This window comes from Panthera uncia (assembly GCF_023721935.1).
Source record: "Panthera uncia isolate 11264 chromosome C1 unlocalized genomic scaffold, Puncia_PCG_1.0 HiC_scaffold_4, whole genome shotgun sequence".
Classification (NCBI taxonomy): Eukaryota; Metazoa; Chordata; class Mammalia; order Carnivora; family Felidae; genus Panthera; species Panthera uncia.
Window position 1 is genome coordinate 27,483,729 of NW_026057585.1, and position 17,271 is coordinate 27,500,999.

Here is a 17,271-nt window from a genome sequence, read left to right on the forward strand (position 1 = left end):
TTAGAAATTATTTTAAAATTTCACTCTTTCTGCTGTGTAAAGAGTAGGTAGGGGTTCTCCAGGTGAAGAGAAGGAGGGCATTTTAGGTAGATAATATGTACAAAGGCTCAGAGGTTCTTTAAGACAAAAAAGTTGGAAGCAGTCATTCTTACGCTTTGATTTTGGTTGTTAAAATTTTTTTGGCATACTTTTAAACTTTTTAAAAAGTTAAAATAATACATGTGTATGTAAGAAAATCCATACCTGGGGCACCTGGGTGGCTCGGTCAGTTAAGCATCCGACTTCGGCTCAGGTCATGATCTCACGGTCCGTGAGTTCGAGCCCCGCATCGGGCTTTGTGCTGACAGCTCAGAACCTGGAGCCTGTTTCGGATTCTGTGTCTCCCTCTCTCTCTGCCCCTCCCCTGTTCATGCTCTGTCTCTCTCTGTCTCAAAAATAAATAAACGTTAGAAAATCCATACCTGTTTTTAGGGGGATCCATTTGAAAGTAAGTTGAGATACTGTGCTGTTTTTCTTAAATACGTGAATGAATGTGTACATCCTAAGAACAAGGATTTCTTTCTTTCTTTCTTTTTTTTTTTTTTAGCAGAACCTAATAGTTAATCAAAAGAAATTATCATAGATACAGTACTATTACATAATTCCCCATGCATGTTCAAGTTTTATCACTTGCCTCAATAATATTCTTTATAACTGTTTCCCCTTCCAAGCCCTCCCAACCCTCTCTCCTGTCCACTCCCTACCCCTTTCTTACCTCCCGGGTCCTGGATCCATTCTAAGTACTCCACAATCATGTATTGCATTAGTTGTTGTGTCACATCAGTCTCCTTTAATCTGAAACAGTCCCTCTACTCTTTGTATTTCTTGGCCTTGATATATTTGAAGAGTACAAGCTAGTTATTTTGTGGAAAATCCCAGTTTGGAATTTTCTGACATTTCCTCATGATTACATTCAGATTGTACATTTTTGGCAGGTATACCAATGATATGTCTTCTCAATTAACTGTGCGATGGACATATGATACTCGTTTGTCTCAAAATTGATGTTATCTCTAATCATTGGGTTAAGGTGATGTTTGCCAGATTTCACTACTATGAAGTTATTACTTTGCCTTTTATTACTAAGTATTTGCATCCAGATGCTTTGAGATGATATAACTTCCTGTTCTTTACCAAGCCTTCCCTTATGATTTTCTCACTCCCTCATTCCTGCTTTATTAATTGGCATTATACTGTAAGAAAGAGCTTCTTCTCTCTAATATATTAATTCATTTATTTATATAAGTGTGAATTTGTAGGCTCTTTTTTTATTTGGTGAATTATAATCCATCACTCTCAAATTGTCTCTGCTTTGTCCAGTGAAACATATTCCCATGATTCTTTGAGAATATCCTTATTTAAGACAGAAAAAACTCTCTAGACTCCTCTTGTGCCTTACCTGCTCCTGCACAGGAACAAGTAATTTCTCCCAAGAGCCCTGGTTACTTTTAGTAAGCTTTGAAATGTAACCTGAATGTAATGGATAGACACTGAAGCAGTTTAGCTCTGGGCGTTGCATGATCCAAATCAACATTTTAAAAATGTCATCCTGGTAATAGTGTACAGAAAATATTGAATTATGAAACTGGCAGTAGAGAGAACAGTTACGAGGTTCCTGTAGTAGTTTAGGCAAGCTATTATGAAGGCCTAAAAATGCTGCCAGGAAAAGGGGAATAAAGTAGTTCTGTAGCTACTTTAAAGTATCTTTGTAGACATCTTATAAGCACACCTTGACCAACTGATCAAGGTCAAAATCAACAGTGATATCCTGGTGATAGTTTGTACCCTTGATATGATATGATGAAAATGGGACTGACTTCTGTGGTGTTCTTGCTCCAAACCCATAATCCCAATATAATCGTGAACAAAATTGAGACAAATCCCAATTAAGGAATATTCTACAAAATGCCCAACCAGTACTCCTCAAATTATCAAGGTCATCAAAAACATGGAAAATCGGAAAAATTGTCATAGCCAAGAGGAGCCAAAGAAGACATGATAACTAAATATACTGTGGTACCCTGAATGGGATCTTAGAATAGGAAAAGGACATTAGACAGACTTAGAAATCTGAATATGGTATTGACTTTAGTTAACAGTGTATCAATATTAGTTCATTAATTGTTATAAATGTACTATATTAATGTAAGATGTTAAACATAGGAGAAACTGGGGACAGGGTATATGGGAACTATATATTCTTCTCAATTATGTTGTAAATCTAAAACTCTTCTCAAAAATAAAGTTTATTAAAAAACACTCTCCATGCAGATGAAGTTAGAACAATGTATTTTAGAGCATTGTTGAGGAGGTTGAATTGAACATGCTTGGTGACTGTGTTGGGGTTAAATGATGACTCCTAATGTTTTGTTTTAGTAGCGTGAGTGAATAACGATAACATTTATCACTTGACATATAACAAAATACCCACTTAAAAATAGGCACTTGTGAAAACTGTGAACTTACTTCAACGGTGAAGCCATTGATCAAAGCTTTTTGCACCTCTTGAGAGTCTTTTTTATGAATTCTTTTGGATATCAAATTCTTTTAGATATACCAGAATAAGAGGCATGGTAGTGTAGCAGTCAAGAGTATGACCTTAGGCAAGTTTTCCAACCTTCCTAAGCCTCAAAATGGGCATAACCACCTACATTAAAATGTCACTGTGGACAGAGGATCGTGGGAAGGTGAAGTATAGAAAACACCAGGAATCTGTCTCCCATTTAGACAACAGTTGCAGTGGCAGAATCTGATATAACTGATTTGGAACTCTGGGGTTTATTGAAGGTTTGTGACTTCTAGGGGAAGGGTTGGATGGTGAATTGTGCTCAGTTTGGTCACTTTCAACTTTCAGCACATTAACACCCTTGGTATCATCTTCCACCCTTCAGCCACATGGCATGCAGCTGTGTTTCTATTCCTGGAGCACCTGCATGCAACTTGGGGGAACCAGGGTGGACAAAAATGACCTTGTCTTCCAGATACTAGGGATCTGTGTGTTCTGATTGCTGGTTGCTGTGCTGTTTCTGATCACAGGTACAAGGAAGTGAGCAGTCATTGGTGTTATACCTCTCCCCATTGTTGTTACACTGCTTTCCATTGTTGCAAGTCTTCTCTTCCTCCAGCTGAAATTGCAGCCAAGAGATTTAAAGGGCTGTCCCTTCTCTTCCCTTTTTTTTTCTTTTTTTCCCCTTTTGGGAGCAGACAGGAAAGACTAGGACACCGAAAAACAACTGCATATATGGGGGAAATTACAAAGTGATTGTGTGTGCTCAGGCAAAGGCTCAGAAAGGTCTTAGGACACTTTACAGCTCAGGTTGATCATTAGCAAAAAGACAGCCTATAACAGTCAAAAGGACAAAACCAATAATGAGAAATAGCAAACTCTGGGGAGAGGGAGAGAATGTGATTTCCAGAGTTACCACATTACTAGATTCTAATATCTAGTTTTTAACAAAAATCACAAGGCATATGAAAAAAAGAGAAAGTATGGCCAAAGGTGGGGGAGGGGAGGAGAAGTTGACCCTTTAACAACACGGGTTTGAACTGTGCTCATTGACTTACATGCAGATTGTTTTTGATAAATGCAATACAGTACTGAAAATGTATTTTCTCTTACAGTTTTCTTAATAACATTTTCTTTTCTGCAGCTACCTTCATTGTAAGATTATAATATATGTATATATACAAAATATATGTTCATTATGCTGTCAGGAACGGTTCCAGTCAACACTAGTAAAGTTTTTGCAGAGTCAGAAGTTACACATAGATTTTTAACTGCGCAAGGTGACAGCACTTCTGATCCTCATGTTATTCAAGGGTCAGCTATAAATAGAAACTATATCTGAAAGACTTGATGGCAGATGCAGTAGACAGAGATTTTAAAAGATGCTTAAAAAACTGAAGTTAGATGTGGGGAAAACCAAGAAAAAGATGTGTGAACAAAATGGAAATGTCAATAAAGAGATAGAAGACCTAAAAAGAAACAAACAAACCAAAAAAAACCCCCTCTAGATCTGAAAGGTCCAAGAACTAAAATGAAAAAGAGTGATTGAGAGGCAGATTTGAGCAGGCAGAAGCATAAGTGAACTTGAAGGTAGAATATTGGAAATTACTGTATCTGAGGAACAAAAAGATAAAAGATCAAAGAAAAGTGAACAGAGCATAGGAGGCCTGTGGGAAATCATGAAGGGTACCAACATACACATTGTGGGAGTCCCAGAAGAAGAGAGAGAGAAAGGGGCAGAGAGAATATTTGAAGATAGAATGGCTGGAAATTTCCCAGATTTTTTGAAAGACATGGATATAAACATCTAAGAAGGTTCAAGAACTCCAAGTAAAGTGAAGTCAAAGAGACCCACACTGAGACACATCATAATCACATTTGCAAAAGGGAAAATTTTGAAAGCACAAGAGAAGCCAATCACCACATACAAGGGTTTGTCAATAAGACTGCAGGCAGAGTTCTCATCATAAACTTTTGAGGCCAAAAAGATAATGGGCCAATGTAGTCAAAGTGGTAAAAGAAAAAAATAAAAAACCTGTCAACCAAGAATCCTATATCTGGCAAAACCATCCCTCAAAAGTGACGAAAAATCAAGACGTTTTCAGACAAAGCCAGAGGGAGCTCATTACCAATTGACCTGCCTTGCAAGAAATGCTCATTCCTGCAGTGTGAAAGTAAAGAACACTAGACAGTAAATCAAAGTTGTATCAAGAAATAAAGATCTCAGTTAATGTAAACACATGGGCAATTATAAAAGCTGTTATTGTAACAGTGGATTAGTACTACTTGTTTTCTACATGATTTAAGAGGCTAATACTTTAAAAAAGAACAATTACTAGTCTAAAAGCTAGTATTACTGTAATTTTTGTTTGTAATTCCAAATCCTGTTTTCTATATAATTTAAGAGTAGATATTGTCTACCTAAAACTAATATGATGCTGTATGTTAACTACACTGGAGTTAAAAATTTAAAAAAATTTTTAAAATATCTTAAAAAGTGATTATGACTAATACACACACACGCATGCACAAAGACTAAATCAGAAAGAAATGGAAAATCTGAGTAGATCTATAACTAGTAAGGTAATTGAATCAGCAATCAAAAGTCTTTGGACAAGAAAACCCTGTTGGCTTAACTGGTGAATTCTACACGTTTTTTTTTTTTTTTTTTTTTTTTAAACGTTATTTTACTTTTGAGGGAGAGACAGAGCACATTGGGGGAGGAGCAGAGAGAGAGGTAGACATGAATCCAAAGCAGGCTCCAGGCTATGAGCTGTCAGCACAGAGCCCAACATGGGGCTTGAACCCACGAACTGCAAGATCATGACCTGAGTTGAAATTGGACGCTTAACTGACTGAGCCACACAGGCGCCCCTACTACACATTTAAAGAAGGACTAACATATTTTCAAACTTTTTCAAAAAATAGGAGGGAATACCTCCTAACTCATTTTATGAGGTCAGCATTACCCTGATAACAAAACCAGATAAAGGTACTACATGAAAAGAAAACTATGGGTAAATATTCCTTGTAAACATTGATGTAAAAGTCCTCAACAAAATACTGAATAAACCAAATTCAGCAACATACTAAAAGGACTATACACCACTGTCACATGGGTTTTATTCCTGGAATGCAAGGATAGTTCAACGTACAAAAATTTATCAGTGTAGTTTTTGACAAAACTCAACATCCTACCATGATAGAAACACATAACAGAGTAGGAATACAAGGCAACTACCTCAACAAAATAAAAGCCATTCCCATATATGAAAAACCCACAGCAAACATCATACTCAGTGGTGAAAGACTAGAAGTTTTTCTCCTAAGATCAAGAACAAGGCAAGGATCCTTGATACTGCAATTTCTGTTAAACATAGTATTGGAAGTAGCAGAAGAAATAAAGGGGAAAAGAAATAGTCATCCAAATTGGAAAGGAAAAAGTAAAATTATCTGTTGACAGACAACATGATCTTATATATAGAAAAACTCTTCTACCAAAACAAAAAAACCCAGAGCTGATAAACAAATGCAACTAACTAGCAGTAAACAAAATTAGTTGCATTTCTGTACATTAGCAGTGAACAACTTAGAAGGAAATTAAGAAAATTATTCCATTTGCAATAGCATCAAAAATCATAAAATATTTCTTTCATCCTTTTTAAAGAAATTTATATTTTAGTTAACATTCAGTGCAATTATGGTTTCAGGAGTAGAATTCAGTAATTCATCACTTAGATACAACACCCAGAGCTGATCACAAATGCCTTCCTTAGTACCTATCACCCATCTAGCACATCTCCCATGCACCTCCCTCTGTCAACCCCGAGTTTGTTCTCTATCATTAAGAGTCTTTTGTGGTTTGTTTCCCTCTTTTCTTTTTTTCCCAAGACTAAAATATTTAAGAATTAACCAAGGAAGTGAAAGACGTGTACAATGAAAACTAGCAGAATGTTTCTGAAAGAGAACATAAATAAATGGAAGCATATTCTATGTTCATTGATTAGAAGACTTAATATTGTTAACACATCAGTATTACCCAACGTGACCTACAGAGTCAGTGCAGTCCCTCTCAAAATCCCAATGATATTTTTGCAGAAATAGAAAACTCCATCATAAAATTCATAAATAAACTGAAAGAACCCAAATAGCTAAAACCATCTTAAAAAGGACTACAAAGCTTGAGGGCTCATGCTTCCTGATTTCCAAGCTTACTACCAAGCTATCATAATCAAAACAGGGTACTGAAATAAAGACAGATGTATAGACCAAAGAGCTCCAAGAAATAGCCCCTCACATATATGATCAAATGATTTTTGACAAAGGTGCTAAAACCATTCCCTAGGGAAAGGACTGTGTCTTCAGCAAATGATACTGGGAAAACTGGATATCCACATGCAAAAGAATAAAGTTGGACCCTTATTTAACAACATACACAAAATATGTCAAAATGGATTGTGGTGCCTGGGTTAAGCTCAGTTGGTTAAGCATCCGACTTTTGCTTGGGTTGTGATTTTGCAGTTTGTGAGTTTGAACCCTGTGTTGGGCTGTGTGCTGACAGCGCTGAACCTAGAGCCTGCTTTGGATTCATGTCTCCCTCTCTGTTCCCCTACCCTGTTTGCGTTCTGTCTCTCCCTCTTTCTCAAAGATAAATAAACATTTAAAAAAATTTAAAAAGTCAAAATGGATCAAAGATTTAAATGTAAGAATTGAAACTATAAAACTCTTAGATGAAAACATTGGACAAAAGCTTAGAATTACATTTGACAATGACTTCTTGGATTTGACAGCAAAGTCTCGGGCAACAAAAGAAAAGATAAACAAATTGACCTTTGAGAAAACTAAAACATTTTGCACATCCCAAGACACTCTCACTAGACTAACAAGGCAACCTACAGAATGAGAGAAGATATTTGCAAATCATGTGTCTGATGAGCGACTAATATCGACAATGTATAGAGAACCCCTAAACCTCAGAAGCAAAAAACAACTGGATTCAAAATTGGCAAAAGTCTTGAGTAGGCATTTCTCCAAAGAAGAAATACAAATGATCAATAAGCACATAAAAAGTTTCTCAACACAGGTATAATATAGATGAAACTTGGGGACATTATGCTAGGTAAAATAAGCTAGTCACAATAGGACAAATACTGTGTGATTCCATTTATATGATATACTTACTGTTTTCAAATTTATAGAGACAGAATGTAAAATGGTTTTGCCAGGACCTAGTGAGAGGGAGGAATGGGATTTTATTGTTTCAAGGGTATAGAGTTTCAGTTTCATAAGATGAAAAAAAAAAGAACTACGGACATGATGGTGGTGTTGGTTGCACATTATAAATATATTAAATATCACTGAACTGTATATTAAAAATGGTTAAGATGATAAATTTTGCTATGTGTATTTTATCACAGTAAAAAAAAAGTTATCAGTTAATTGAGACTTTATAGTAAATAATAGGTTTTTATTCTTTGAGGGAGAATTTGATTTTTGACAGCAGTTATAAGTTTTTGGGGGCCTGGTCTTGTTAGTATTAGGAGTAGTTATACTTGTTACTTTTTATTTTTTTATTAAAAAATTTTTTTTTTAAGTTTATTTGTTTATTTTGAGAGAGAGAATGTGAGGAGGGTAGAGGCCGAGAGAGAATTCTAAGCAGGCTCTGCAGTGTCCATGCAGAGCTCAATGTAGGGCTCAGACTCACAAACCGTGAGATCATGACCTTGGCTGAAAGGAAGAGTAGGATTCTCAACCACCTGAGCCACTCAGCGCCTAGTGGTTAAATTTGTTATTAACATTTTTGGTCCACAGTAAGACCTAAGAGTAACTTGGAGTAATTTTTGTATGGCCTATACATCTTGTAAAGATAATTTTACACTTAGAGCAGAGCTGCAAAAATAGTACACTGCATTTGCTTGTTATTTTTCTTTTTTTTTTTTAGTTAATAATTTTTAAATTTACATCCAAGTTAGTTAGCATATGGTGCAATATGATTTCAGGAGTAGATTCCTTAATGCTCCTTCCCCATTTAGCCCATTTGTCCTCCCACAACCCCTCCAGCAACCCTCTGTTTGCTATATTTAAGAGTCTCTTAAGTTTTGTCCCCCTCCCTGTTTTTATATGATTTTTGCTTCCCTTCCCATATGTTCATCTGTTTTGTATCGTAAAGTCCTCATATGAGTGAAGTCATGATATTTGTCTTTCTCTAATTTCACTTAGCATAATACTCTCCAGTTCCATCCATGTAGTTGCAAATGGCAAGATTTCATTCTTTTTAACTGCCGAGTAATACTCCATTGTATACATATACCACATCTTCTTTATCCATTCATCCTTCGATGGACATTTGGGCTCTTTCCATACTTTGGCTATTGTTGATAGTGTTGCTTTAAACATTGGGGTGCATGTGTCCCTTTGAGACAGCACACCTGTATCCCATGGATAAATACAATTGCTGTGTCGTAAGGTAGTTCTAGTTTTAGTTTTTTGAGGAACCTCCAGACTTTTCCAGAGTGGCCGCATCAGTTTGCATTCCCACCAGCAGTGCAAAAGAGATCCTCTTTATCCACATCCTCGCCAAGATCTGTTGTTGCCTCAGTTGTTAATGTTAGCCATTCTGACAGGTGTAAGGTGGTATCTCCTTGTGGTTTTGCTTTGTATATCCCGGATGATGAGTGAAGTTGAGCATTTTTTCATGTTGGTTGGCCATCTGGATGTCTTCTTTGTAGAAGTGTCTATTCATGTCTTCTGCCCATTTCACTGGATTCTTTGCTTTTTTTGGTGTTGAGTTTAATAAGTTATTTATAGATTTTGGATACTAACCCTTTATCTGATATGTCGTTTGCAGATATCTTCTCCCATTCTGTCAGTTGCCTTTTAGTTCTGCTGATAGTTTCCTTCGCTGTGCAGAAGCTTTTTATTTTGATGAGGTCCAAGTAGTTAATTTTTGCTTTTGTTTCCCTTGCCTCTGGAGACGTGTTGAGTAAGAAGTTGCTGTTGCTGTGGTCAAAGAGGTTTTTGCCTGCTTTCTCCTCAAGGATTTTGATGGCTTCCTGTCTTACATTATTAGGTCTTTCATCCATTTTGAGTTTATTTTTGTGTATGGTGTAAGAAAGTGGTCCAGTTTCAAACTTCTACATGTCACTGTCCAGTTTTCCCATCACAGCTTGCTGAAGAGACTGTCTTTATTCCATTGGATATTCTTTCCTGCTTTGTCCAAGATTAGTTGGCCATATGTTTGTGGGTCCATTTCTGGGTTCTCTGTTCTGTTCCATTGATCTGAGTGTCTGTTCTTGTGCCAGTACCGTACTGTCTTGATGATTACAGCTTTGTAATACAGCTTGAGGTCTGGGATTGTGATGCCTCCAGCTTTGGTTTTCTTTTTTCTGATTGTGTTGGCTATTCGGGGTCTTTTGTGGTTCTATAAAAATTTTAGGATTGTTTGTTCTAGTGTTTGTTTTTTCTTACTCTCCTACAATTAGTGATACTTCTTCAGTCTTTATCTTTTGTGACTTTGATACTTAAAAACATTTTTTTTTAATGTTTATTTTTGAGAGAGAGAGAGTGCAAATGGGAGAGGGGCAGACAGAGAGGGAGATACAGAATCTGAAGCAGGCTCCAAGCTCTGAGGTGTTAGCACAGAGCCCATTGTGGGGTCGACCTCATGGACCATGAGATTATGACCTGAACCGAAGTTGGATACTTAACCAACCCAGCCACCTAGGTGCCCCAAATGTTTTGTTTTTGAGAGAGAAACAGCACAAGCAGGGGAGGGGCAGAGAGAGAGGGACACAGAATCCGAAGCAAGTTCCAGGCTCTGAGCTATCAGCACAGAGTCTGACATGGGGCTTGAACTCACGAACTGTGAGATCATGACCTGAGCTTATTTTGGACACTTAACTGGCTGATCCACCCAGGTGCCCCTCATGACCTTGATACTTCTGAAGTGAGGTGTTCAGTGGTTTGTTGGTTTTGGTTTGTTTGATGATTTCTCTTGATTAGATTGAGGATATGCATTCTTTGGAAGGATATCATAGAGGTGAGGTACTGTTCTTGATACATCTTAACAGGGTGCAAGATGTCAGTATGTATCATTGGTGGGGTTAACCTTAATCAGTTAGTTTAGGTGCTGTCTACTAGGATACTATACTACAAATTTACTGTTTTTCCCCTTGTCATTTCTAAATATTCTGAGAGAGATACTTCGAGTCTATGCTTGAACTTTTACCCACTAATTTTAGTGTCCATTGATTTTTCTTGCCTGTGAGGGTTGCTGTGAAATTCTAGTGGTGATTTTTATATTCACCTTATTCTTTATATGTTTACGAATCCTTTTGTTAAGAAGAGTTGTTCGTTTTCCCCATTATAAGTTTTTTACAGTCACTTTTTGTACTTGTTTTGGTTAAATTCCAATTGAACTCTACCAGTATATTTTAATTTGAGGACGACTGACAGTTCTTTTAATAAGTTTAGGATTGTTCAGTTTAGAATATAATCTGTAAACTCACTTCTTTGGTGCATTGTATATATCACTTTCTAAAGTTCATTTTTGTGTGGGTCTCATTTTTTGTTATTTGTAAAGTAACTTTTTTGGTAGGAATCCATGTAACTATTCAGATGATTTTTCTAAAATGAAGTGTATCAAGTTACAAGTTGGGAGAACCTAGTGAGTTATATTTTGTGTTAGTATGTGGTTTAAAACCTTTTAATTTAGTAACTATATGGGAGTGAAAACATACCTTTATTTGTTTTTTTTCCTTCATAGGCTTGAAAAGGAATATACTACAATAAAAACTAAAGAAATGGAAGAGCAAGTTGAAATTAAAGTAAGCATCTCAGGACTTTTAAAAGTACGAAACATAAATTTATTGAAGTCAGTTGTTTTATATGTATGTGTGTGTGTATGTATATATATATATATATATATATATATATATATATATATATAATGTTGATATATTTGATATATTTATTTTCTGTAGCAAATTTAGCAATAATGTTTATATTGACTTACTGGTAAATTGATTTACCATCCCACTAGATTATAGTTAAAAATGAACCTTTCAAAAACCAGAATAATGTAACAAGGGGTTTTCATTCTAGTGTGAGAGCAGCTTTATTTCCAGATTTGTTGATGGGCCACCAGGAGAAAATACTTCTGTGGGGAAGATAACGATCACTCCATTTAAGCATATTTTAAAAAATTGCAGAGAAGTTATTCCATAACATGCATAGATTAACAGCAGTGTAGTCTAAGGTAGATCAAACTCGTTGCACCAGAACTAATTATGGCTGCCTTAGAGCTGCGGGAAACTTGGGCTAATTGAAATTTCTCATCCGTAAGCCAAGGTTATACTTTTGAACTCTCCACAGAAATAGGTAGATTGCCAACTTAAGGGATATATAATCCTGTATATACCTTAAAATTCTTATTTGTACCCCCTTTAGGCTAGAAATTCTTAAGCTGAGGATCTTTGGCTTTGTTTGAGCTGGGAGTTAAGGATAGTTGTATTGGCTTTATGCTGATATTTTAGGATGGGGATAATGAGTAAGAAGCATGAGTTAATGAAGGAATCAGTGACTTACTGATCCAATTTCTTATCTGTCTATATTCTCCCCCTTAACACACACACGCACATGCAAATAAAATAAGTTTTGAGTGTCCCCACCTTTTTTTTTTTTTTTTTTTAACTCTTAATGTGTCTGAGTTTTGATTTAGACCTGGCAAAGCATTAGATGATTAATTACCTTACTTATACTTAATTAGCCATGTCTTAATTCACCTTTGCTATAAAATACCACTTCATTACTCACATTCCACAGGCCGTTTTTACAATTAAGGGAATGGGCCCTATTAAATTGGCATTCTTTCTTGACCATGGTCCTACTCAAAAGCCTCTTTGGGGACAACCGCTCCTATTTTTCTTTGTGACCTCTTTCTCATCTGTCTCCTTTTTCTAGGTGTTTTATTTTCATTTCTATCAGTATTCCCTGTCAATTGGAAATAGATACTTCTACATTTTTGAGAGAGAGAAGGAAAAGACCCGTGTGGATGTTTTTCCCTCCTTTTAAAAAATTCTGTCACCCAACTGCTGCTCTACCATTTGCTTTTCTTTTAGGTACCATGAGTAAGAGTAATATTAAATCATACCCTCCACTTCAACCTACTGAAAGTGGAAAAGTACGTCATCCTGATGAGTGGGGAGAGAGTATGGGTTATCGCACACCACGAATATTCGGAACTGCAAATCAAGAATCTGAGGATGGGAAGCCATCCTGTTCATTTCACCATGCTATGTGATTGCAAAAAAAAAAAAAAAAAAAAAAAATCACAGATCTATGAACCATCTTTGCTCTTAAAGAAATTTCTTCTAAAGTTAAATCGCATGAATAGTGGTAATACCAAGAGGCCTTTTCAGAAAGATCTTTAGCACAGTTTATCTTGTATTTGAATTTTTTTTCAAACTTGAGTTTTCGGGGAAGTTTTATAGTTCATATATACCTCACAGAATACTTTTGAATGCCAGCTCCATGTGTCTTAGGGAAAAACAGATGGCATAAGTATTTATAGAGAAGAATCTCGGTGGGGGAAAATGAAAAGTTCAAAAAGTTAGTCAACACATTGGATAAATAAAGTCTGCTGATGTCAGGTAGTTTGTTCTTTTATAAAATTTTGTTTCCATATTGTTTTTTTCTTACTCTTGTACCATTTTCATCTCTTTCTTCACTCCTGCCCCCCAAAGGACAAAGCCACAATAATTTTTGTACTCTACTTTTTGTTTTACTTTATATAAGCTTGAGTCTCTCTGATGTTTTACTTGAACCTGGCAACTCATCTCAGTCATAATCAGATGACCATCTCATTTACAGTTAGTTATCCATGTATTATTTGAGCCTTTCTCTCCAAAGGGATGTGCCACTTACTTAATCATTCCCTTTTCCCTTCCCCCTAAGGTCCCTTGTACAAATAAATGAGTTCTCTTAAACTAGTGCTTTCTTGCCTTGGTCCTCCTCAAAAGCCTTCGAGAGAATCTTACACTGTTTTTTACACAAGCAAATAGTATATGATCATCAAATTATTTGATGTTTTGATACGGAAGTAAAAAATCAGCCATTGATGTGTTAAGGTTTCCAAGGTTTCCTTTTTTTTTTTTTTTTTTTTTTTAAATTCTAAGACCTTGGGGTTGTTGACTTTTTATTATTAGAGTTGTATCTGGAAGCTCTCTGATGAAAATGTAACTTTTAAGTATTTTCTACCCCCTCTCGAAGTATTATAGAAAGATTTTGTTAATAATGGTTTCATATGGAGAATCTTACATTTTATTGTGTGAAATTTTTTGTTAATAGAAACAGCTTTATCAGTATCTTCTTCCAATCTATTGATGTTCCACCTGAGGGGGAGGAGGTAAGAAATATTAAAATTCTAGCTTATATTAGGGTACCTCACAAATCTTTAAAAAAGAAAACCTTTATTCCTCCACTCTATTTAAGACTGACATATGAACTAATAATCTAATATTCATATTTAAATTTTGTGCTTTGGGAACATAGAGTTTTAAGCCCTACAAATAGGAGGAGTTAGAGATTCTGACTGGTTTTTAGCCAGAAGTTAAATTCTGAAGTATTCTAGATATGCTGGAAAACAGAGAATAATATAAAAACACTGTGTATTCACTGCTTGGCATAAAAAAATAAATGTTATCTGAATTACCCAGGAATTATATTTAACAGTCAGTGTGAAGTGTTAGTAATGACACGTTTATTTAACACTTAATATGTAAAGGGTCCTTTACAGGCATCATCTACTTTTACTCTTCTGATAACCTCATGAGAGGGTTCTTAACTCATCTTTTTGAGCTTCAGTAAGCTCAAAAATATGCTAGTGGTCACATTGCTAGGAAATGGTGAAAGTCAAGGATTTGAATTCTGATTTATGTTTTACTAAGACCCATATATATTCCTCAGTGTATGCACTGTGCTGCTTTCCAAAAGAGTCTTAATGCATTGTGATATAAGAAGGATTTGAATGCCCAGTTTTCTGTAGCATCACAAACTTTTCATTAAAAAACTAATGGCTATGTAATAATATCCAAAGGGATTTATTCAAGAAGTCATCCATTTAAAAGATACTTGCAGGGCCTACTACATGTCCAAGCAGTGTTCCAGGCACTAGATATGTGTTTCTGATATATACCAATTTATGTGCTCATGGAGCTTGCATTCTAGTATGGAAGTCAGACAATAAACAAAAAAGTAAAATATGTAATATTTTAGATGATGATAAGTGTTAAATGGAGGAAAAAAAAAAACCCCTCAGGTAAGGGAGAATAAAATGGTAGTTTTTGGATTAAAAATTTAGAGAAGTTGACCAGATTACTTTTGAATGAAGATCTGAAGGAAGTGAGAGAGCTAGATATATAGGTATCTTGAAGGAGAGCAGAATCTGGTCAGGACTGTACCCCATGAGGAATAATAAGGAGACCATGGTGGATGGGACAATATGCATGATGAGGAAAGTGACAGGAGGTAAGATGTTGTGCAATGCAGATAGTGTAGGTTGTTGAACATGTGAAGACTTTGGCTTTTAATTTGGAGAACGATTTGGGGTATTAGTGGAGGAAGAGAAGATCTGACTGAAGTTTTCATTGGATCCCTCTGGCTGCTGTGTTGGAAGTAGATTGCAGGGGACAGGAAAACTAAGTAGAGGCTGATGAAGTACTGCAGGGAAGAGATGATGGTGGCTTGTCCTGACTTGGTAAGAAGTGATTGTTTTCTGAATAGATTTTAAAGATAAAGCTGACAAGTTGATTGTGGAGGTGTGAGAGGGTTAGGAAGTGAGCATTTTGGCTTTAGTATGTAGAAAAATGGAGTTTCCACTACCTGAGATGGAGAAATCTACAGGAGGATCTGGTTTGGGGATGAATATCAGGAGCCCAATTTGAGATATTTTAAGTATCAGAAGCCTAGGAGATATTCAAGTAGAGCCTTGAATATTCAGAGTTGAATTTAAGAGAGGACAGACTTAAAATATGAATTTTGCAGTTATTGACAGAATGATGACAGTAAAAGCCATGAGAGTGGATGAGATTACCTGGGGGATAAGTATAAATGAAATAGAGAAGAGAGTTCAAGAGCTGAGCCTGAGAGTAAGCCAACATTTAAGTTGGAAAGATGAGAGCAAAGCTGGAGAAAACTAGGGAGGTATAGTATCCTAAAAGCCAAGAGAAAAGAGTGTTTCAAAAAGAATGATTTTACTGTGTCAGTGCTAAGGAGTATTCTTGTGAGCTGAAAATGGAGAAACAAATGAATTTATCAACATGGAGATAAACTGGAAAAGAGCAGAGAAGTGGTGAGAACTAAAATTTGAATGAAACAAGAAAAAATTGGAGATAGGAGTATCGATACCTTTCAGGGATTTGCTGTAAAGAAGAGAGAAATGGGACAGGAGCTTAGAGAGAGGGTCACGACTTTTTTTTTTTTTTTTATTATTATAAATTTTTTTTTTAAATGTTTATTTATTTTTGAGACAGAGACAGAGCATGAACAGGGGAGGGGCAGAGAGAGAGGGAGACACAGAATCCGAAACAGGCTCCAGGCTCTGAGCTGTCAGCACAGAGCCTGACACGGGGCTCGAACTCCCGGACTGTGAGATCATGACCTGAGCTGAAGTCGGACGCTTAACCGACCGAGCCACCCAGGCGCCCCAACGGTCATGACATTGAGGAAATTTTGGTTTTTCTTTACTTTTTGTTAAGATGGGAGAAATAACCACATTTTTATGGTGATAACCGAGTAGGAAAAATTCATGATGGGCGAATTCAGGGGTAATTGCTGGAGTCATCAGGGTTTAGGATTTAGCTCATAGGTAGGAGATTTGGTCTACTAACATGGATAGTTAATCCACAATAATGAGAGAATCTAAAATATATGGGAAAAATGTAGGTAAGATGTAGGATGTGGTTGTGGGAGTTTGCAAAGTTCTGTTATTGCTTCAATTATTTTAGTGAAATTAGAAATAAGATTATCAACTGAGAGTGACAGTGGGGTGGAGGGTTGCTGGTTTGAAGAAAGAGGTGCCAAGTAGGCAACAGTGATCTGAGAGGGTGAGAGAAGGAACAGACTAAGGAAATAAATAAGAGTCCAACTGAATTTAGTGATGGTTAATTTAAATAAACGTCATGGTTTTTATTTTTCTTCAGTCATATTTACCAGCATAGGTGCAGACACAGAGTTGTCAGTATGTTGACTCAGTAGTTTTTACCAGGCAAATGTGCTAACTCCTAAGGGAGAGTGGGCAAAGGGGAGGATAAAGGCAAGGGATCATCTATGATGATTGGAAATTAAACTTTGTAAAGAGGGAAGAGAGCACATCAGAGTGGGGGACAGTGAAAAGTTTAGGATCAGTGAATTGTCCAAGAGGAGGATTATTAAGTTTAGGTTATTTCATAAAATGAGTAAGCTGGCAAAAATAAATTGAGTTGTTACAAAGTAAAATTCCCCCATTTTGGTATATTTTGTTTTTTGTTTTTTTTCATTTTTCGGTATTAAAAAGCGTGCATATAGTTTGAATGTTTGCATATAAAGTTTTCTGGCACCTTATGTTTTCTTAGCCAGTTGTAAAAAGTAGAATTATTGAATTATAGGATATTAGTATTTTTAAGACTTTTGATATGCATTCAGTAAATCTCTTAAAGGGTTTTTCCGGGGTATCTTCTTTTTGGCAGTGA

General features: G+C 36.1%; 1 protein-coding gene across 12 annotated transcripts in view; it reads left to right on the top strand.

Annotated features, from left to right (window-relative positions):
• EVI5 (ecotropic viral integration site 5) overlaps positions 1–17,271 on the top strand; it is a 239,107-nt gene that overhangs the window by 100,287 nt on the left and 121,549 nt on the right. For 10 of the 12 annotated variants that reach the window (XM_049618441.1, XM_049618442.1, XM_049618439.1 and 7 more), the window contains one exon: positions 11,310–11,394. In XM_049618441.1, coding sequence (XP_049474398.1) covers positions 11,310–11,394 — 85 coding nt within the window. The remainder of the gene's footprint in view (positions 1–11,309; positions 11,395–17,271) is intronic. The other 2 variants (XM_049618443.1, XM_049618447.1) reach the window with 1 other exon arrangement.